Here is a 23,157-nt window from a genome sequence, read left to right on the forward strand (position 1 = left end):
AATAAATAAATAAAACTTTGATTTAGTAAAAATGCAACAATTTTTTAAAATTATTTTGTCTTGGCATTTTTTTTTGTTAAAATGTAAATCTTTAATCACATACTGAGCAAAATGTTTCATGTGTTTTTTGTGCTCTAAAGACCCTAAAGACATTAAAAATACACACATAAAGACATACTGTTTAGCTGTTTATATTGTAGCTTGTTGACTTAATAACTTAAATTAAAAAAGAAATTATTTTATTACATACAATACCTACTAACATATTATTATATTATATTATTCATTTATTTCTTTATTTTTACGTTTAGTTTTAATGTTGCTGAGCTGTTGTGTCATTTACTTTTTAAATAAATAAATAAATGACTGACTAAATAAATAAATAAATAAATAAATAAAGTAAGTAAGTTTTATCCAAATCCTGCAGAAATGCAACTTTCTATTTTGCTGTGCAGATCTTCATCAAAAAAAAAAAAAAGAAAAAAGACAACCCTCCTTTTGAAATGAGCTGCTGACGCACATGGCGTGACGCTCATCCGATTACCGTAAAGGTAGAAATACACTCGCTCATAAAACATTAGAGACTTATCCATTACAAATACATATTTTACTTAAACATATATGCTGTATAATGAAAATACAATGCTTCTTTTGAGTAACTACGACCGTCATTTGATACATTCTAGTGCTGTTTTACAAAAATAGGTGATGTAAACTGAACATTAAGGAGAGCTCGTGTATTGTGTACGTTACGGTAAACAGAACGGAAGATTAAACTATTTCGCGTCAAGAAGGCTTTTAACCAATCATATTTCGGAATGGAGAAATGGGGCGTGGCTATATAGAGAAAGCGGTAGTGTGTGTGTACAGAAACAGATGGAGGATTTCTGATTGTGTAGAAAGTTTTATATATAATGACAGCTTCAGAGCCAAAACTTATTTTGTTATTCAGCGGAAAACGGAAGTCTGGGAAGGACTACGTGACAAATTTAATACAAAAAAGGTGATTATTTTTGTATTAAAAATTAAAATCAATGCTAATGGCTCAACCTGTGTTTTGGTAGATTTTAAAGATGTTTAAAGGTGCAGTGGGCAATTTCTTTTAGTTCCGACCAGTACAAATAATCTGGACAAATATGTACAACGTGAGGAATAATACTGGTTTAATCTATAGCCATAGCACAAGTGTATTACATGGCTGAGAAAACCTGTTTGGAAAACTGTCTTACGGTCCGGAAATTTGCAATTTCCCTCGGGATCAATAGTGTGTTTCTTTCTTTCTGTCTGTCATGATGTATATATGTGTGTAGGTTGAGTCCAAAGCTGTGCTGCATCCTCCGGCTTTCTGCTCCACTTAAAGAGCAATATGCACAGGTATAAAATCAGCTCATACTGCTCAATAAATATCAAATCACTTTAAATATAAACTGATTCAAAATCCACACATCATTAGGAGCACGGGCTGGACTATGAGCAGCTGTTGGGAGCGGGGCAGTACAAGGAGCAGCACCGGGCAGAGATGATCAGCTGGGGGGAGAGCAAGAGGCACCAGGACCCAGGCTTCTTCTGCCGCAAGGTGGTGTGTGGAGCCGCTCAGCCCGTGTGGGTGAGTACTAGGGTTAGCATCACTTTAACCCTGATCACCAAGATGATACTAAAACCAAAAATCACCACACCGCTGCTGAAAAGTCCACTTAGTCTGATCAAGTACCAGCTGTCAAAACACAGGAGCTGCTTAAACTGGTAGACCATCTCTGCCGCTGATAGAAAGGAATCATTTTCTACATCATAGACAATATTTTAAAGAAAACACAACAGTAACGCAATTAGAAAATCAAATTAGATTAGAAATTAGAAATTTATCAATTAATTAATAAGGAAGTGGGAAAGTTACACCACCTGGTGAATCTGGTCTAACAGTTTGATCTGCACAACCTGTGTTTTGGAAGTTGGTATCTGGTCAGACCAAGCCGGTCAGGTTTTTCAGCTCAGACTATATGTTTAAAGGTGCAACAGGTAATATATTTTAGTTCCCACTAGTACAAATAACCTGGAAAAATATGTACAACATGATGAAAAAAAGAGGTTTAAGCCACAGTCTTAGCATGAGTGCATTATGTGTGAGAAAACTTGTTTGGAAAACTGTCTTACAGTGTGGAGTGCTTGTTTGTGTTTGGATGGGCCTCTTGTCAGTCATTTTACTGTCAGACACTCCCTAACTCCCCTTCACTCCACCCACATCAGTGTCTATGAGTAAAAATGGATCTCATAAGCGCTTACTAGAAATAAAAAGGACAGCGACAGCACTCATGAACATCTTCATAAACCTTAATGAGCAGAATTTCATGTGTTTGTAGTGTTACAACTTGGCTTTAAAGCAGTTAAATCTCTGAGTGCGCTTGTAAGTGATGTCATGACAGTCCTTGCCGGTACAGAGTCCGGGCTCTGTGTACATACACGGGAATGGGGGCGGGCTCAAGAAGTAAAAAAAAATTATAATAATAATAATAATTTTAAAAAATTAGAATATTCAATTTCACCTACTTAGAGACACAATCTTGCAGAATTTTAACAAATCATGCATAAAATAATTTCTAAACGTATTATGAGAGTTATAGGACACTTCAGTTACGTTATAGGAAAACAATCAATGACGCAGTGCATGATAAGTGTGTGTTGAGCCACTTTTAGGCTGTGAGGACCTGATTCTCTTCTTTATGATGAGGCTTTGACCTCATCATGTGCAGACTCAGGACAGAAGCCTTTTCATACATATGTAGCATCATGGTGGGGAGAATTAAACTGGGGTAAAAGAGAAAGCCTAGTCTTAGTCCTAGACAAGGATTAGCTAGACATAGATAGATAAAAACATCATACTAGGCAATAATTAAGCACGGGTAATCACATGTATTCTTAATGTAGAATTACAAAATACACACACATGAACTACAGATCACCCTGGATAATATGGGCCTAGTTTGTTTAACTAAGCAGCACTTAGTTGTAATTTATTGTTCATGTCCTTCACGCTCAGTAAACTGGGATTACAGTTTGACCTTAACCTGATGCACTGTAAGAAGCTGTAGTCCTGTTGCATGATTGGATCAACTGATTACTGCTCACCAGCCCTGGCCTTTCTCTCTCTCTAGATTGTGAGTGACTGCAGGCGCTTGTCTGATTTGCAGTGGTTCTGGAGTGAATATCCACAGCAGTGTGTGAGTGTCCGTGTGGAGGCCTCTGAGCAAACCAGGGCTCAGAGGGGATGGAGATTCACTGCAGGTAGGAGAGAGAGCCATTGCCGACCATATAAACTGTGCAGGTGTCTCTTAAATATACAGTTACAAGGTGGAAAATGTTGAACCCTTTGGAATGACCAGGAATTCTATAAGAACTACTCATAAAATGAGTCCTAATCTTCATCTACGTCATAAACACAGTTTGCAAAAGAGCACCTGATGTTCCACAGGGCTTCAGATGAGAGATCCTTGCCAAAAAAAAAAAAAAAATCTTTGGCAGAAATGCACAAGGCTATGTTTGGAAGGGAAAAAAGCACTGCACACCAATAACCAGCTCTGAAGCATGGTAGAGAGTGCATCATACTAATGACCAGCTCTGAAGCATGGTGGTGGGTGCATCATACAAATAACCAGCTCTTAATGATCAGGTCTCTTTAGATTTAGAAAGACAATATACACCAAGTTGGCAGTTTATTAGCTGCTCCATGTCACCATAGCTCACCGTGTTCATAAGCTGACTGATATTGTCCACCTCTCGCTCCACAGGAGTAGACGATGCAGAGTCTGAATGTGGTCTGGATCAGGGCGTGGACTTTGACTGGATCATACAGAACGATGGAAATGGCACTCTTCTCGACGGACAGCTTGAGGGACTGTTGGCATTAGCTAGGGAGAGGACACAAGAGCACCAATGCACACAAGATAGTATAAAATCAAATGGACAATGAAGAGGAGACTTATCTGTGGAACAAAAGTATTATGTCTGGTTATTGTAGACCATGTTTATTTAAATGAAGGGGCTGTTTTTGATAAAGAGTGACAGGCATTTATATTAAGATTTGCAAAATATGTTGCTGTTTACTGTCATATTGCATTTGTGACTTATTGTGTCTTATCTTTCCTTGAGCAATGTGATTAGAAATTGTCCAGGTCAAACATTTTGAGGGAACTGTGATCAGTGATCAACAGTTATCACCACTTGAATCCCAATTTTTAGTATTTTGTTTTGGACTTTCATCAAGACATTATCATGTTTCTCATACATTTTTAAGGGAAAGCTCATCAGCAATTAATAATACAAATCCCAAATACCGGGAGTGCCTGAGCAAGTCCGTTAAACCTTAACAGATTTCCTTGAATTTGATTCTACCTCACTTGTAAGTATTTTAGATAAAATTGCTAAAATAATAATAAATTAAAATGTATTATACCACAACTCTGTTGAATTCTCAGTTCTGTCTGGTCAGATGATTCATTTTCTAACAGTAGCTCTGACAGTACTGTCTGCTCTAATTTAAATCACAGCTTTATATTAATGCACTCATTCTAATATATGTTAGCATAATTCAGTCATTTTTATCCTGATGGGAGTGGTCTCTTGCAGGATGACTCCATCCCCATCCACAGAGCACAACTGCTCACTTGATGGTTGGATGAAAATAAAGATAAGGTAAATTATATACTATGGCATATTTCACCAGCCCTCAACCCTACTTATCATCACCAGGAAAGCAATGAAGCCCTTCTGGTGGCCCAACACCTTATTAAAGCACCATGTTAATTTTTTTTCGTTTACGTTGTTGTCATCAGTCTGTATGTTTAGGAAACGCTGCAGGGGCTTTGTTCATGTCACGTCATGTAAACCAGATACATGAATAACCTTCAAACAGATTTTCAAAGGGTAAGTCAGGAAGTGACTAATTGTTCAAACAAATGTTCCTTACACAGCATATTTTTAGTGATGAATTTTTAGTGATGATTTTATTCCAGACTCTACATCACAGACGTTGAATTCAAGCCATTTTATTCAGCCTGTGCAAGGTTGGAAAATAAAAATACCGAGACAGCCCATAGTACCTACTACGCCGCATTTTTGCACTAGACCAGTAATATCTAGAATTCACAGCCAAGCCATAGCATGGCATACCGCACATGCCAGTGTCACATGGGCTCGCATATCACACACCTATCTGCTGCATTTGATAAAAATCGCACTTGTCCTGAAAAACATTCAGAAACACGTCAGGTGTTGGCTTTTAGTGTGATTCAGCGATTAACAACAAATCCGGAATTGTGTTGTAGAGAAGTACAGATATGTTGAAAAAGAGCACAAAAGGTGAGGGCATGTAAGGACACGGCCTGTGGAAGTTCTTCTTAAAACTTTAACATTATATACTTGATGGCCAAAAGTTTGTGGACACCTGACTATCATACTCATATGTGCTTGTTGAACATCCCATTCCAGATTTAGTCCCGCTTTCTCTTCTGGGAAGGCTTTCCACTAGATGTTGGAGCGTGGCTGTGGGGATTTGTGTTCATTCAACCACAAGGGCATTAGTGAGATCAGGCGCTGATGTTAGTGAGGAGGTCTGGGGTGCAGTCGGTGTTCCATTTCATCCCAAAGGTGTTCAGTGGGGTTGAGGTCAGGGCTCTGTGCAGGCCACTCGAGTTCTTCCACTCCAACCTTGGCACCCAAACCATGTCTACGTGGAGCTTGCTCTGTGCACAAGGGCACCGTCATGCTGGAACAGGTTTGGGCTTTTTAGTTCCAGTGAAGAGAAATTGTAATGCTGCAGCATACAAAGACATTCTATATAATTGTGTGCTTCCGACTTTGTGGCAACAGTTTGGTGAAGAATCACATACAGGTGTGATGGTCAGGTGTCCACATACTTTTGGCCATATAGTGTATATTTGCAATATTTGGAAAACTGATGCAGTTAAAAAAAACTCATCACTTAGGCCCAAAATCTTGATTTCAAGTTGGTTAATATGGAGGCTTTAGCTGTTAAAGTCTACTGAAAGAGGTGACAAGTGGTTAGCATGAAGTAAACAGACCATATGCATCTTCATTCTTGGTGTCTGAGATCTCCTCAGACTCAATGCCATAATTAGACTATATCTTTCCAAAAAGGCTTGAAATTTGTTTAAGGCTTTAAAAAAGTCCAAACATGTCTGTTCCCCTTTACGACATGGCTGAAAACAAACAACAATCCCAGAAAGCTCATTAAGTGTTATAGTACTTTATTAAAAAAAAAAAAAAAAAAAAAGACTTTTGATCCTGTGTCATTATTACAATGAAACACTGATAGCAAAATGTTTACATCTTGAACTTTGCAATTCCAGTTAAAAAGGTTCTTGGTGCGTTGAAGTTCTTAATTCACTCGACAAAGTGTACACAGAAGAGACAGTACACTGAAGAGATTCTCAGATAATACCTTTAACTATTCAGCCTCTTGCTCTCTCTATTGACCCTTTCACCTTGATTTTGGCAGTGGAAATGTGATGTCCCGTCTCTCCGCCTCTAACTCGGTTGTGACCTTAAGAGGAAAAGACGAACAAGCCGTCGCCTCAAAAAAACGAAGACTGGTTTAACTACATTTTTCTCACCTTAGATCAGACTCAAATCTTATGCCTAGTGTTTGCTGCTCTACAACTAAGCCTTAAAGAAATGGAAAGGTTGAATCAAAACCGTTTAGAGATGGTCCTGTTTGTTTTGCAGAATAACAAGAAAAGAGGAAACATTCAACTGAGATGATTAAGCATAATTATAGTAATGGGTCTTAACTCTTTTCTAAGCAAACTGCATGGCTAAGAGTACAATATAATATAATGGTCCCGCATGGCATTGGCACAGTAGAATACAAATATTTGTTATAATGAATAGTGCTCGAGTGTTAAAACGAATGGGGCAGCAATTACAAAGAGTCACGGAGGAAGAGTCATATTGTGCACTGCGACCTTTCCAATTCTTTATACTAATATTGTGTTAATATTGCACTGTGGGACTAGTAAACCAACCAGAACACAGAAATCTGAAAAAAGTGAGCCATCTCATTATCTAATCGCGCATAATTACAAAATGAATCAATCAAATCAGGAATATTTCGACTTGCAGACATTGGTGCCTTATCATATGTAGTCTTGTTTAAAGAAAAGGGCAGAGCCTACACAAGGAGGGAAAAAAAAAAAAAAAAAAAAAAAGCTAGATACATGACAAAAAATTAAGGAAAACCAGGCAAATACTGAGGGCTGAAGCTGGAAAGTGAGGAATGAAGCTAAAGTGCTACCTATACCAAAAAAGCAACTTGCCCTTGTTCAGCCACCCAGCAATAATTGAAGGGGGTAAAGTGGGTAGAAAAGTGGGCTGAGGAAGGGAAGAGGGGAGAGAGAGGACAGAGTGGGGGTGCAGACTTTTAGAAGTTGTTGAGATCCTGCAGAGTGGCGTCCAGCGTGGCGTGGATCTTGATGTTCTCCTCTTTAGCGGTGGCGAGCCTCTCTGCAAAACAAAATGCGAAGTGGGAGGTGTGAGAAAGTCTATGACTGCTTCCATGGACAGATCGAATATCCTGCCAAATACATCAAACATGATGCATGTACATATTTTTGCAAGCTGAAAGCCTCTGGCGTACCAGAGATGAACGTAAAAACAGAATTGAAATCTAATTCCTAAAGCATCATTCCCACAACACAAGGCCAGAGTTATTAGGAAACTGAAAAGAACAGACATGTCTGGTTATGTAATTCGTTATACACAAGTCAGCCTGAAAAAGAAAAAAATAAATGCCATGCTGAAACATGTTAAATGCTTTGATGCAAGTGTCAAGATATTAAATGCAAACAGGAAGTAGAATTTTAAAGCAGTGCAATCATGTCAGCAAAACCAGCTTGTTATGGTAAACCTAAACTCAATATTAATCAATTCATTAGGAATACGGTGTGATAATTCTTTGATCTTCTACAGAATTTATACTGACCTATAGAGAACGCTCTCATATGGTCTACAAGACAGTGCGTCTGTTCATGAACAATCCAATCTCCATCCAGAAACGTGTTGAACGGCATTGCAAGAATTCAAATTACTCTCTACACAAAAGGAAGCTCGGCTCTTGATTACTCTAATATCATTAATTTTATTAGCCCTGGTAACAGACAGTATGTGTTTGTAGATTGAGTGTCAGGAAGCTGTTACATCTTCTGGCTCTAAGTAAAGTTTATGCCTCACACTTTAAGGCTCACCCTTTCTTCAGTGCATAATCAGACCCGGATACTATAGATTTGAACCTAAGAACTGCTGCTGTCTATCTGGTGTCATCCAGAAGAGATGGGTTCCTCTGAAGATTTCTCCCTCATGTCGTCTCAGTGGGTTTTCTTAGTGGCTTACTCATTAGGGATCGATCCAAATCTACATCCACACGTTTCTGCTTTGTGACGATGTCTATTGCTAAAAGTACCATACAACTAAAACTGAACTGAATCAAGTCCTAACCCTAACATTGTATATTTCAAATCATATATATCAGATCTAATCCATGACCAAGTAAACACTCTGCTTTTACTACATTAAAGCAAGAAGAAAAAAAAAACGTGGCTTGTATGATCATGTCAAGCTGAAAACGATTAGTCAACTGTTCTTGCTGTCGTGGTTTAAACCTTGCTAAACCTGCTTTCCTAATGCCGGCATTAGCATATAATTAGTTCCGTTACAAATCTAACACTGGAACCTATGTAGATCAAAAACCCTATAAAGATCAAAAAACCACATACCTACACCAAATATCTACCTTTGCATAAACTGAGGCACAGACTATGAGGCTTTAAAACGAATCCCTTGAATCCAGAGTTGTTTATGTAAACCATATTGTTAGAACATTTACGTTAGTGTTTTCTGATAAACCTCTTGCACTTCCCAATGTGTTTCCAATCTAGCCTTTCCAATTTTGTCCATGAGATATTCTTCACCAGTAGATGGCGAAGATGGTGAATCATGGTTAAAAGTAGGTGTGTAACAATAAGGGTATTGTTCAAGACGAGACTCCCACTTCTATAAGTCTGGGTATCTAACAATACATTCAACAGACTGCATAAAATACTGCTTATATTATAGAAATTTAAACTTAATCAAACCCACATTCCCTCCTCTACAGAGTAGCTTCCTCTTAAATCAGGATAGGTTACAGGGGTTAAAATAAAACATGTATCCTAAGCACGCTGTTTGGCGAGTTGCTAGCGTACTAGCATATTAGATCACACAAAACCACAAAGGCCATGGCGGGCAGTAAGAAAGAACTGGAAGGAACCTTAAAGGAGCAATTAGTCTTTCCGGTAAGCGGTGTTGCTGATGGCCAATGAGCAGTGACCCGTAACGTTATAGTGTTTGCCCAATTTGAGTAGACTAACACCCAAACACGTGTAGGTCAGTGGAACTAGACAAAAACATGATAAAACGCACACTCCAAAGTCTCTCTTTCATTCAGGCAACACTTCCTGGCTGAAATGATCAGACAAAACTGCACTGTGTCAAAGACTTATTGTAGTTACGCAACTGAAAATGGAAACCAAAGGCACATACTCAGGCAATGCTCATGATTGCTATATTGAAAAATGTATTGTATCAAATCGAATTTTTAATTCTGAGTGACGATACATTTTGTCACAGCTTGTTTTTGCTATCGGTAGATGCAAAGAGATGAGATAGCTGAGTGCACAGTGCAAAACAGGGAAGGAAAAAAAACTTAGAAGAAGGTGACCCAGAATCCTAAGCAAGTCAAATATTCTGTGTCAAACACACACACACACAGAAAGAGAGAGACAAAGAAAGAGAGAGAGAGAGAGAGAGAGAGAGAGAGAAAGAGAGAGTGTACATAGTGCACATAGGACAAGGCAATGTGAAGATAAGGAAAGAAGACAGAAAAAGAGCCAGAAATATTAATCATTACAGAGAGAGAGAGACAGTGCAGGCGAACTGAATACATGCCAGAACAGAAAGTGATGAAATAAGAGTGGATGGAGCGTTGACGGTGAGGGCGAATGAACACAGAGTGCTGGCCTCGACATAGTTCAGGAATGAGCTGCTAGCAGAGGCAACATGGAGAGTGGGAGGGAGAGAATGTAGGCGAGAGAGAGAGCGCTCACAAGAGAGCATGACTAAATTGGAACGCATACTACAGTCAGTGTGCACAGTTTCCTTAACATCCAAGCCATGTTTTGAAGGAGGGAATTTATTCAGGAAGCAACAAACTGTGATTATAAACATCAAGTGTGATATTGGTGAGCTTAGCTAATAAGATAACATCTTCCTGTGTAGCATCGGATATTGTGCAATAAATGAGCTACTCAATGATAGTATTCAGCCAATTACATTTCCATGAAATTGAAGTATCAGAGCTTGTTAACAAGCTAAAGGCCTCTCTGGTTGTATTCATATTTACCTACAGAATTTATTTTTAGGAATAACTTACAATGTTATGATACAAATTAGAAATTACTTTTGCAGTCTTACTACAAACACATAAGTTGCACAGTAATGTCAACCAACCATGCCCCTCTGCACTCCAGAGCAACACCATGCAGGAAACCATTCTTACCATGCTCCTAATCCTGTTATTTTGCAGAGTGATCTAAAAACACACCAACCTCAACTACATCTAAGCACAGCTCTCACAGAGCTTCACAGCAGCATGCGAAGAGCAAACAATAAGGTTGCGATGGAACAGTGCAGTGTGTGTAGGTGGGCAACTACAGGTCTATTTTCATCTGTTCTACTGTGGTACGTTCTCTAAAACATCCTCATGCAGGAACAACAATGCGAAAAGGAAAAAGAACATGGACGAGCCATTTGTACCCTACAAAAAGAAAAAAAAAAAAAGTCCTTAAATGTAGCACATCATGTTAACTTCCTTGACAGAATGTCAGTAAGTCGCTGGTCCTCACACATAAAACATAATTTGAGTCTGACTAGCACCTTTATTCTCTCTCAGTGGCACTCATTTATTTATTAAGGTGGCTACGAATTGGATTTATTTGTAAATCATTCATAGGACGATAGGTATTAGGTATTCATGAAAGTTCAGAAAAACGTTCGTATCCTACTCATGCTTCCGAGTGTGTGTAAGTTTACACATAAGAATATTACATTACCTAATGTAATAATAATGTAAAATTTCTATACGGATTACACTGTCAAGCTGAAATCACTTAAGTTTATACAAATTTAATGAAAATTTTGTGAACCCCAGTCGATGCATTCATACCATTGAACTTTATTTTCCTCAGCTGGGACACAAAGCTGGGACACAAAATCTGCTTGTTCATTTATCTGCACCATAACAGGACCTTGTCCTAAACATCTAGAGCAGCCTCAGGCTCCATGTGAAGGATGTTTGATTGCTGGTACTATTCCGCCGTCATGGTGAACCAGAGCTGCAGTGACTAAATAAGGATGTGCTCGATAAACTGAAAGCCCGAAGTTATTTACTGGACATACGGACACCATGGAAACACTCGGTTTGTGTTCATGAGTGCTGTTAGTAGTCATTCGTAGGTGCTTTAAAGTGGCAAAACACTACACACACACAGTGATGGTGAGCTTGTCTCAGTCTGAATGTGGTGTTTATATAAAGTGTCACTTTCTACGCTCCGAGAGCGGGGGGAAAAAGCGCACATGCAGCTCACTCCACTGCACACACATGCTAAGTATTTACATGGAGATCATGTCATTAAGAGCATGGTCCAGCTCTTCTCTAATGGCCTTGCACTCAGTTTCTGTGCATTCATCTGTGGGCGTACACATAGCGATCAGAAGGCGCATGTAGAGTTTTGTGAAAGAATATACTGACTCAGGATGTAGTGACTTTTGAGTTGCCTACCTTCCAAATCATCAATCGTCTTCTCAAGTTTGGTCACTGATCTTTCGGCGAACTCGGCGCGAGTCTCAGCCTGGAGAAGAAAAACAGCCAAGACATGTCAAATTTACCAGTCGTAGGATCAACAAATTCAATTTACAGCAGCATTGAAAAGAAGAAGAAGAAGAAAAAAAAAAAAAGACAACCGAACAAACTAAATGTACAAAAGTTCCCTCTCACCCCACATGTAGTCAATCAAGTTGGTTAATTCGGCACTGGAGCTACAATCCTAATACAGTTAACAAACAAAGGACGCCAATAGCTACCCGTTTAGTATTGTGCATGCATGCTTCCTCTGAAAACATACTTTAGTAATTTCACAAATTACTTTTGTGGTTTCTGACACTGAAAAACAACAATAAAAGACAAAAGGATGTTGCTAAAAACAGCTTCTGGGTGCCAGAAGTTATGTGACGTTATGTTAAGTGCTTCAGTGGAACTACTTCCCATTTTGTTTTGTTCAAGCTAATCTTATTCAGACAGCCAATTTGCAATGTGATAAACTTGCAGGTTTCCTTTAGCTGTAAGCAAGATTTAATTTGCAATTCCACTGCAAACTTAAGAAGCAAACTTCAGACACCCCTTCGTTCCAGTGAAGGGAAACTGTAATGCTACAGCTTACAAAGACATTATATACAACTGTGTGGCAACAGTTTGGGGAAGGACCACGTATGGCTGCGATGCTCAGGTGACCAAAAACTTTTGGCCATATACTCTAGAAACACAATATATTGCGTTTCAGCTAGAAATTCCTTTATTACGGATGACAAATGCTATACAAAAAAAAAAAAAAAAATAAGCATGTTTAAATCCATAACCAAATGTTTGTATAAAAGTCACTTATGATGAGTCTGCATGTGAGGAGGATTGGGAAAACTGGTCACATGTTGCTGTGGCTAAATTCTGGTACAAAAAAAAAAAAAAAAATCCCCCAAAGAGGGGGGAAAAAAATCCCCCAAAAAGGATTTCTGCTTATGATGTGTAAAATCTTGCTAACTAAGTGATTTCCTCACACAATGAACATCACGATTTGATCACGAAGTTGTTGAATAGTTACATCTCATAGCAAAATTAAGATAATCCAAATCAATTCTGTTTTCTAATCATATACCAGCTTTCAAAATGAAATTTCACAGGACACCACAAATAAAATTTGATTGCCAAGTAATGCCAAAGTAAAGTTAAAAAAAAAAAAAAGAAAAAAAAAAAAGACAGATATTTTAGTGAAGAACAGTGTTGAAGCCCCACCTCCTTCAGCTTATCCGTGAGAATCTTGATCTCTTCCTCATACTTGTCCTCTTTCTGGGAATACTGCAATGAAAAATGTGGTGGCAGCCAATCAGAGAACCACATTGTTCAAAACCAGATGCTTTATCAGACACACCAAGGCCTCATGTGTTACATAGCAGCAAACATTTGTCTTCTATTCATAAGTTCCCTGATTCAGCTGATTGATTCCAGACGCACAGTGTGTGCACCTAATCTATGGGCCACATTCACAACTAAACCGGCTTGAAATTTGTCCAGCGAATGTGCAAACACATAATATATTGCATCTTCTTTCGACACTGTTCTCTCGTGAACTAAGAGAATACCTGTTTCCTGTGTCACTGGGGGAAGTCAGAGGAGACAGAAGCTAAGCTATTAATAAATGAGCTCCCTCGAGGTTCAGGAAGACTGCTGGAATGCAAAAAAAAAAAAATCTCCACAGCCCGAGCTGAATCAGCCAGAGAACTCAAACATTCGCAGAGCTGCAGTTATCTAGAGTATTGACGTCATGCAAAATGCCCTTGTCTGATCATAGCTGGTTTTAAAAAAGAAATGGGCAGCTAAAAAGCACTGAATGCACAGCATCAAACAACTGACTAAAAACCACAAGCCTCTGAATACACAAAGAGTTTCTGGCTAAACACACTTCAAGGGTTAAATCAAGAGCTGGACAACATTCTGCAGATCTAAGCTACTGTTTTAACAGCATTTCTGTCCACTCTGCTCCTGGAGCTCCTCTATCTTAGCTGATGTACGCGATAACAGCACAGAATTCTGAAGAAAAAGAAAAAAAACAAAAAAAAAAGCTTCTTTTTTTTTTTTTTTTTTTTTTAATCACCGATATGGTTCCAGCTCTACAAGTTAAAACACATAAGTGATTCCAGCTCAACCATACAAAACCACTGGAAATGTCAGTACAAACAGGTTCAAGAGCGTGCTTTAAAATGATTCCAATGCAAGAGAACTATTTAATAATAATAATAATAATAAAAAAAATTTAAAAAAAAAATAAAAAAAAAACATAAATATAGAAATTAACTCAAAATATGTTACATTTCACTACCCTTGACTACACTGAGCACATTTCTAACACAGCCTCGCACTGATCCTACCCTCAGTGGTGGTTTCTATGACGACTTATGTTTCCTAAATATGGCCAGCAACAGATCGTGCAGTGAAATTGTGAAATATTGTCTGGTCTCGTTGGCAAAACACTGAATAAGATAAGGATAGGATTGGCACACACATGCTCATAGCTGGACATAATGGACAAAAATGATGCAATTAATATCATAAGAAACAAACATGTCAAAACAGAACAAGAAATTTGGTGGCTTTACTACCCATCTATCCATCACTGTTCTTAAATAAAGAAAGACAAAGAAAATGTTTTCATATGTTTCAAATCATGCAAGAGAACAGTACAGTACAGAGGCCCGGAGCTAGTAGGACTAAGAAGCTGTTGTCTTTTGATAAGGCCAGGCTTGTATGCTGCCGATAAGCAAATGAGGCCCTTACATCTTAGTCTGGAATCAGTTTTCCCAAAAGTACTGCAGTATCTTAGAGCTTAGAACTCCTTATAATCCCACAATCATGCAGAAATTCTCCATCCCTCCTTTCCTACCTTCTCAGCTTGGGCCTCCAAGGACTTTAAGGTATTGGTGACATTTCTCAGCTCCTCCTCCAATTCCGCACATTTGCTGCAGTTTTTTAAAATTTCACATTTCGGTGTTTGACAGAGAGAAGGGGAAGTGGGGGAAGAGTAGAAAGACATTGGAAAGATCAAGAGTCAAGATGAGGAGGGGAGGAGAAGAATCAAGAATTGAGAAGATAATGGAAGCAATGGGAGGGGTTATGAGAATAAACATGACAAGAATGAGGGGAAAAGGGAAGAAGGGAGGGGGCACAAAAAAGAAAGACAAATTTACAACAGAAAAAACACACGGAGAAAAAAACACTATGGACTGCTAGTGCATGATCTGGGTGTAATTAGTTCATCCCTCAACAGAAAGGAACCATGTTGGATTCTAGGTGAACTAAAAATAGTCAAATGTAACGCGGCAACCAAAAAGTGGGCAAATGGAAATGATCACATGGAGTGAAAATCAAAGACTGAACCACATTCATGCAGTTAATCTCAAGCATAAACCACACAGATCATTCACTTGGTCGAGAAAAAATGAAAGGAAGGAGAGCAGATGAGTGAACAGGAGGACGAGAGTAGCCGTATCAGTCGAGGATTGGGGATTTTCAAACACCTGTCTGAACCTCTCTAACCCTTTATTGAGGAAAAAAGGCACATGGGGCATGGTTACCAAGCCCTCAGTTCGACAAAAATACCAGTTCCGGGCGGCTCGGTGTAAAGTATAAAGCCGAGGCCCACTTTCGCTCATCCCCGGGGCCTGTAAGAGGAACCCACAGGGAAACAGAACTGGGCCAGTACCTTGTCTTCAGCTGCCTGCAGACTCTTCAGCGTTTGGTCGTAACTCCTCAGCAGCTCCTCCAATCGGCGTCTATTGCTGTTTTTTGCGGTGGGTGGGGGAGGAAGAGGAAGTAGGAAGGGCGAGGCGTGACAGGGCAGACCCAAAGCGCATGCAGGTAGGGATGGGTGTGTGGGAGTTTTCAGAACATGCACGCACCAGTCACACAGATGGGAAAAGGAGGAAGCACAGGTAATGTTGAGTCATGATACGTACAGCATTCCCACTTTTATGGTGTTCTGAATAACGTAAGCACTTCCCAAGAGCTGTATTTACAATCTTTCCCATTTAATTATGCACTTAGTTAAGCTTCAAAGACAAAGTGAACCCTTTTTTTTTTTTTTTTTTTTAAAAGACAGAGACATAAAGGTGGGGTTGCTCTTGATGTGCGCTGAAAACATGCAATTAAGTAGGAAAAAAAAAACTCGTAGGTCTAAAGGCACTGCATGACAGGACGGGATGGGACTCCTGATGGCTCTGTTGAGGGCTTTTAAAGCTGTTAAGTGACGGTGGGTGATGCAGATGTTAATTTGCAGGCTCAAGTGACTAAAAGAGGAACTCTAAAATGTGACCTGCCAGCTTAAGATAAAGCAAAGTCACCCATGTGTGCAGGGTAAAATGCAAAAATAGATGTTCTATATATAAATGGGTGGGAGGCTGGGTGTGTGTGTGTGTGTGTGTGATTTGGGCTATTGGCCACCAAGAACTCCTGGTGTGTGTGTGTTGTGTGTGTGTCTATGCTGACTGAAAGCCTGACTCACGCCTCAGCAACTTCTGCTCGCTCCTCTGTGCGCTCCAAATCCCCCTCGATGATGACAAGCTTACGAGCCACCTGCAAACACACAAACGGACACTTAGAGAAAGAGAAGAAGAGCAGGCTGTGGCTCAGGGTAGAAAGAGCCTGGGGTAAAACTTCACCTCCTCATATTTGCGGTCTGCTTCTTCGGCAATGTGCTTGGCCTCCTTCAGCTGGACCTCCTGCAGCTCCATCTTCTCCTCATCCTTCAGGGCCCTGTTCTCAATCACCTTCATGCCCCTGAGATGTACACACACACAGACACACACACACCCCCAAACATTCAGACTGCCAGTTACACCAACGACCAGCCGTTTCCAATTTTAGCCAGCTCGTCCAAGAATCTAGACCAAACCAAGATGTTTACATGAAAACTAGTCCATTTAAAATGACACAGCTAATGTCATTAAACTTTTACGCTCTACACTCGGCGTGTTAAGGTTTTGAATTTTTGGATCACAGTGTCACAGTATTAATCAGCCATTTATAAAACAAATTATATATGTTTTTATAGCATATAACGTATCCAAATAAAGAAGAATGAATCCAAATAATTGTACCCATATGGATGTGCGTACTGAGGAAAAATAGTGGACATACTGAGAAGATTCTGTAAATAAAAGCTTTTGTTCTGCCTTTACTTTTTCCTCCCATGATACTGGACTTATGGGACATCTTGTATGTAACAGAACACAAAAACATGAAAACAACAACTGCCTAATTGTTGTTGTGCTTTTCTTATTTTTGAGAATGGCTTTTCCTTAAAATCTCATACATTGTAAGTATTTATCACGCTGTCGTTATAAGTAGAAAGAGGGAGAGTGTGGCTGCCAAAAACTAAAAAAAAAATTTAAAAAAAAATCTAACTAGCACAACAATGTGCAGCTAAAAATAGATAGCTGCTTCATTTATTTCAGGTCATCAAAGCCTTGTTCTTCTGTGCCCTTGATAGCTGATGTGTATGATAAATTTCCAAACATGTTAGGAAGAGCAGCAGAGGCAACAATGTAACATGTTTACAACAATAGAGGATTATACAGCCAGTGCAGTCATGTCCCCTTAGCTGGAAAAGAAAATAGCTGTAGTATGATTTAGGGCGAGTCCACAGGCAGAGAGGTTGCGAAATCCAGCCTACATTTTTGGGGAGTCACAGCCAGACTGGAGAAAAGAACGTAATCAGGTAAGGGGAGGAAAAAAAAAAAGATTTTAATCAGTGTTTTGAAAGCGTCAAAGGTGAGGCCACTGTCTAATCATATGCCTTGACTAATCGTGAAACCAAACCTACTCTACACTTTACACTGCTGATGCTGTAATAATATAGTATAATTGCAATTGCTGCACATATATGAATAATAAATGCGATTTCTTCTCCTGAAGTATCAAACTACAGCCCCACAGACCAGCCCCAGGGTGTGACGAATATCTTCACCTAACGTTAATATCGGTTATTTCAACACTTTAGCACGATAACTAACTCACCACACAAGTGCGGGCTCGGTTAATGTTTGCTTAGCAATGCACAAACTGTTATAGATATTTAGCTAGCTAACTGAACCAGCAGCAGCTTATCACCATTAACCGAAACACCTATATGCAACATTTATAATGAAAATCATGTGGAACAAAGGTGCAGAGCAGTCTTTTATAAAACATACAATTTCTCAAACTTGCTTCAAAAGTTAACATTAACAGAAACACTGATTATAATTCAATCATTTCCATCCAATTTTCAGTTCTTCAGCTTCCCTGCATTCGTTCATCCTTTCAGTCAACCTGAAGCTTCTTGCCCAGTCTGAGGCTTCGCCCAGCACGGTGTCAAGCTGTGCACACACGCATCACGAAGAAGTGCAAAATACCACAAGTCCCACCCAAACTCAGCCGAGCGGTTTAATCTAATTTGAATAAATCACCATAAAGCATGTGTTTGGAAGGGGTTAGGTTTAGGTCAGGGCATCTCAGCCTAGGGGCCGTGACCCACATGGGATCGCTTTATTCTCCACAAGTTCAATATTATATATTGAAATATTGAAGACAGATTTTTTGTGCTAATACATAACATTTCGAGCTGTTACTGTGAGACACAAACAAGCCACATTTAAATTAATAGTGTGCATGTTATTTTAGTCTTTTTCACACGCTTTCTAACATGCAGCACTAGCGGAGTTCAGCAATAAAAATTTCCCTGTTCATCTACCTCTGCTAAACTAGCATTGTGTCTAAATTCACATACTTGTGTACTATTCTAGACTGTTATTGAGTATGAATGCTAACTGGTTTTCCTATTTTGGTGAGTGTTTGAATTTAAAAACCTCTCGTGTAGCCTTTTAACTTACTGAAACATCTGTTTTTGCCTTCTGAATTTTCAGGATTAGTAAATACTTTTGAACGTAAGTTCGGAGTTTTCAGTCTGAGATGCAGCTCATGACAACAGTCACGATGACAGCGGAACGCTTTAATAGAGACTGTGTGTTTATTGTCGCATGAATAAAATCACTAAACATTTTATAGTTCGACTTGGAAACCTGATTGACAGGGATGTTTTGACTGATGTGCTGTATTGAAATTATTAATCGAAATTAAATCTGTACAATCTCGATTCCGCTGCATCATTTCATGAATTATATTCAGGCCAGCCCACACTTACTAACTAGTAGATCTGGATTTGGTCTAACTGGGACTCCTGGGAGAAATGTCACCTAGAGCTAGGTTTAAATCAGCTGTATTGCATAAGATCTGGCACCCACTGACGTGTTAAGAATGAAGAGCAGACCGGAACTGGAATACAGCCTTGAGTCACACATCATGTAACACGACGACACGCTGCTGCTTGTATCATATAAAATAAAACCATTGGTCTCAATAATTCAGTATTTAGGGCTTGGCTCATCCAAATCAAGCCCACGCACATGCACACACACACACACACCTCTCGCTCTCGTCTGCAGCCTTCTCTGCCTCCTCCAGTTTCTGCAAAGCTGTGGCGAGTCTCTCCTGAGCTCGATCCAGCTCCTCTTCGACCAGCTGGATGCGCCTGTTCAGCGAGGCAACGTCCGCCTCGGCCTACGTACGAGCCGGAGAGAAAGCAAAGGAGAAAGAGAGAGAGCATGAATGAGAATTCAACATTCATCCTTGACACGGTTCAGTGGACACCCCAGCTTGACCGACCTGTCACACGCGCACAAGCGGCTTTTTCATAAGCTCATTGGTCCTAATTAGTGCAATGTGAATACCCATTTCACACCTGGCTATGTTTTTACAATAAACAGAATGCAAGTCTTAAAAAGAAAAAAAGAAAAGAAAAAAAAAGCCAGAGAGTCTAAAGAGAGGGAAGATGAAAACCAGATGGATGAGAATTGTTTGGTGGAGGGAGGGGTGCATGAAAACCCAAAATACGTGCGCATACCAGGGGTCCCCACAAGTAGGTCAAAATACGCAACCACGATAAGAAAAGTGCAAAATATGACACACAAGCGATGGGAAAATGAAACGCTGCTGCCATGGCAATGCTGTGACAGCTTGCGAGGGAGATAAGCTCGCCAACTCTGCTTAATGCAAACACTATTGCCATGGAGACATGAAAATGTACTGTCTCCTCTAAAAATAAATAAATAAATAAATAAAATGTTTTCAGGGGGTGGAGCCGTTGGGAAACGATCACATTTTGCATCTTGAATTTGCAAAACCGGACGGCGCTGCGGTGAGCATCGCTTCCTGTCTGGCTCCGGCCCAAATGAGGGACCACAATCAGTTGGCAAGCACACTTCCTGTGGCAGCTGAGCACGACTCCACAGAGACTGGAAACCTCCTTCATCCTAGACTGACATTCCCAACAAAGGTCAGACACAGAAGACTCACAAAGTCGCTATTAGAGTGATACGACTCAGCGTGACTTCTTCTTCTTTTTTTTAAAGAACCAAATCAACCAGTCCAACTGCTCTTTGTTTAGCCCCCGAGGTAACCCTGGTGAACAACACTGCACATCACTATCCACTCTGTCTTTTCTTTTCTTTTTTTTAAAAACTTTTGTCAGATTTTTTGGAATCCCATCTCTTATAAAAGTAAAGTAAAGCATCTACCTCTCTCTCTTGACAATGTTAACATTATGTAATCTCTAATACACACTATTCATACACTTATTTGCAAAAGAAACTAGTTCCAAAATGACTTCAACTGACCTCCTGTGCTGAGTTGGGAGAGCCGAGAAACAGCAAAAGCGATTTTATTTTTTTAAAAGTTACAGCCACAAGACAGTGACGGTGCTATTTTCATCAAAACAGCCACGCCTACTAGTATCTTACTTATATTTAGAGCTGGAAAACATGATAATACATCACTGTGAAAAAGCAAAATATGAGACATTTTCCACAATGCGCACAGGTACCACACTGAATCAAGCCACTGCTCCTGATCCCGATGTATTCACTTCCGTTTTTTATCTTGTGCAAATATTAAGTAAGGAACAAAACACTTAATAGTATGCTGTTAAGGAAAACAATCAATGACGCGGTGGCGTGATGCGACCTGACGCAAAGCAGAGTTACTGTTACCATTCAGAAGTTGATTATTTTCCAATAACGGCATGTCCTGAAGTGTGTATTCGTCTTCCACCACAGCAAATATTACTATTCTTATTTTATGAATTATCGGCACATTATAATTTTTATCCATTCAGTTACATTTTATGTTAAGTTTATTATGTTAAATATGCTATTAAACAGTCATTCAATCACAAGCCTTCTCTTTTTTTCCTCTTAAAATTGAGAAACAAAAAGCAGCTTGTCATGTTAACGAGAAGCACAAACTCCTCTGTCCTGACACCTTTCCCCGTGTCTGAAAGCACCGACGCTGGAGACTCCTTCCATAAACGTTTCCTTCCAGAAAACCGCCACCGTATCGATGACTACAAGCTTATCATTGCCACATAAAAACGATAACAGGTTCACGATGGCTGATCGGTCTAAAACACCAGACTCAAGGTTCAAACCTTCTCCCTGGTTAAAGGAGGATTCTGGTTATCTGGATGGTTCGAATTGGGTTCGAATTTGAATCCTATTCTGACAGGAACAGATCAGAAATCAACTGCATTTCTTCGGCTTTGCACTTTCGACTCTGCATAACTTGAATTCACAGTAAAGTTGAATCTAATCTAATAACATATTAGAGTATGCACATTAATCATTTATACACCTGTGGTTAGGATTACTTTTAGAGCTGCTGTTCTAGAGGATTAATCAACATCATTGAGGAATTGAATTCATCAGCACTATTCTTTTGACTCTTCATCATACACAATTTCCTTCAGCATCCTTTGAGCAAGACTCTGAAAGTGTGAACTGATGAGGTGTTTCCTGTCTCAACTGTCCAAAGCCAGAAAATAACACATCTACACTGTGAAGGAAAGACACAGGCGTTAGTTTAAGATGATGACCCCTTTACAGAAGCAGCTCTTTGCGGGTTTATTGTCAGGATTTGGTGCTTTTTTTACCTGCTCCCTGGAGCGTTTCTCCTCTTCGACCTGTCTCTGCAGGACCTCGGCTCTCTCCTCGGCGTCATCCGCCTGTTGCTGCAGAACTTTAATCTTGCGCTTCACCGCTTCTACACTGTTCACTCCGGCCATTTTTTACAACTACACCCTTTCCTCAAGACGCTGTTAAACCCTGTTTAATTCGCACAGCAGTGCAGCTGAGCTGTATCAGGTCTGAAATCACCGCGATGGAGGTTTTAAACACAAATCAGAGCCCTTAAAATCTGTGCGCGCGAGACAACTGTAGCGACGACAATCCTATACACAATCGACTTGTTTTTTTGTTTTTTTAAGTAAAGCTATTACACTTTCACTAATTTCACCAACAAACACAAATGAGCCTTTTTAGAAAGAAAAAAAAACAAAGTTACGAGGAGAATAGTTCGCTTAGCTTAGCTTAATGTTAGCTTAGCTTAATGTTTCGGTTGTGTTAGCTAGCCTTCGCGGATGTTTGATTTTGAGGCGACGAACTGATTTTTCTTTCCCGTAAAACGTTTAGATTTTTGTTCTTCTTTCCGAAAGAAATCCCACCAAGCTGTCCAAAGGGATATATATTTATAAAAATAATAATAAAACAGCAGCCGACGAAGCCAACAGAGGCTAAAGGAAGGGTGTAGGGTGTTTCTTTCCCTTTGTAGCTCTCGCACAACCTGCTTTTCTCTCTTCACTCACTCATTAGCCCACTTTCAGCTTCCTCATATTAAAGCCACTTCCGCTTTACCCCGCCCTGGACGCCGGAAGTGACGCTCATCGTTGTACGCTTATGTGATTAAAAGTCTTTCGTTTGTTCGTTTTTATTTTTTTAAGAAAAATTCATAAAAATAAACTCGATATGTGGAGTAAAATCTGGTATGATTTTTAAACGGATTTCTATATATCCGTTTTAAATATTTGATATTGCTCATTAAATGTATTTGCAGCATGTGGCCACGAGATGGCGGTGCTCTTCACTATAAAGGCGGACGTCGTAACAGGGATTCAAAAGTGAAGCCAAAATGTCTCTGAGGCCCTGTAGTGGCTGGATACAATTTTCTAACCCCGCCCATTCCCATGTTACTCAATAGGACAGGAGGCAAACTTACATTATAGGTTGTCTACAGTTTATTTTCGGGAATAGTGTTGTCATTTTCACAAGCTCACAAGTTCAGTTGACCTTGATATCTCCCCC

General features: G+C 39.6%; 2 protein-coding genes across 5 annotated transcripts; one reads left to right on the top strand and one right to left on the bottom strand.

Annotated features, from left to right (window-relative positions):
• Positions 1–841: 841 nt before the first annotated feature.
• On the top strand, positions 842–4,452 carry pmvk (phosphomevalonate kinase). Its single transcript, XM_026941277.3, has 5 exons — positions 842–1,003; positions 1,311–1,374; positions 1,454–1,606; positions 3,150–3,279; positions 3,783–4,452. The coding sequence occupies exons 1-5, from the start codon at positions 915–917 to the stop codon at positions 3,962–3,964; spliced, it is 618 nt and encodes a 205-aa protein (XP_026797078.3). The 5' UTR covers positions 842–914; the 3' UTR covers positions 3,965–4,452.
• A 1,816-nt stretch (positions 4,453–6,268) lies between these two features.
• On the bottom strand, positions 6,269–22,694 carry LOC113543071 (tropomyosin alpha-4 chain). 4 transcript variants are annotated; one of them, XM_053227709.1, is made up of 9 exons: positions 21,951–22,694; positions 19,392–19,525; positions 16,588–16,705; positions 16,431–16,501; positions 15,633–15,708; positions 13,169–13,231; positions 11,885–11,954; positions 11,720–11,792; positions 6,269–7,515 (listed from the first exon to the last, which is right to left on the bottom strand). In XM_053227709.1, exons 1-9 carry the CDS (start codon positions 22,080–22,082, stop codon positions 7,497–7,499), a joined length of 756 nt encoding a protein of 251 aa, XP_053083684.1. In that variant the 5' UTR covers positions 22,083–22,694; the 3' UTR covers positions 6,269–7,496. The 4 variants fall into 4 exon arrangements, with proteins under 4 accessions (XP_053083684.1, XP_053083683.1, XP_026796864.1 ...); XM_053227708.1 differs by lacking the exon at positions 15,633–15,708 and adding an exon at positions 14,814–14,889 and having other exon boundaries at positions 21,951–22,693; XM_026941063.3 differs by lacking the exon at positions 11,720–11,792 and having other exon boundaries at positions 21,951–22,690.
• Between the last annotated feature and the right edge of the window lie 463 nt (positions 22,695–23,157).

This window comes from Pangasianodon hypophthalmus, chromosome 21, assembly GCF_027358585.1.
Source record: "Pangasianodon hypophthalmus isolate fPanHyp1 chromosome 21, fPanHyp1.pri, whole genome shotgun sequence".
Lineage (NCBI taxonomy): Eukaryota > Metazoa > Chordata > Actinopteri > Siluriformes > Pangasiidae > Pangasianodon > Pangasianodon hypophthalmus.

Bases quoted from the DNA above. Each gene is read 5' to 3' on its own strand.
- pmvk (XM_026941277.3), top strand. From the start codon at position 915: ATGACAGCTTCAGAGCCAAAACTTATTTTGTTATTCAGCGGAAAACGG. The intron at 1,004-1,310 runs GTGATTATTTTT...ATATGTGTGTAG, and splicing joins ACAAATTTAATACAAAAAAG to GTTGAGTCCAAAGCTGTGCT. The intron at 1,607-3,149 runs GTGAGTACTAGG...CTCTCTCTCTAG, and splicing joins GAGCCGCTCAGCCCGTGTGG to ATTGTGAGTGACTGCAGGCG.
- LOC113543071 (XM_053227709.1), bottom strand. From the start codon at position 22,082: ATGGCCGGAGTGAACAGTGTAGAAGCGGTGAAGCGCAAGATTAAAGTT. The intron at 16,706-19,391 runs GTGTGTGTGTGT...TGTACATCTCAG, and splicing joins GCTGCAGACGAGAGCGAGAG to GGGCATGAAGGTGATTGAGA. The intron at 16,502-16,587 runs GTGAAGTTTTAC...GTGTGTTTGCAG, and splicing joins CAGACCGCAAATATGAGGAG to GTGGCTCGTAAGCTTGTCAT.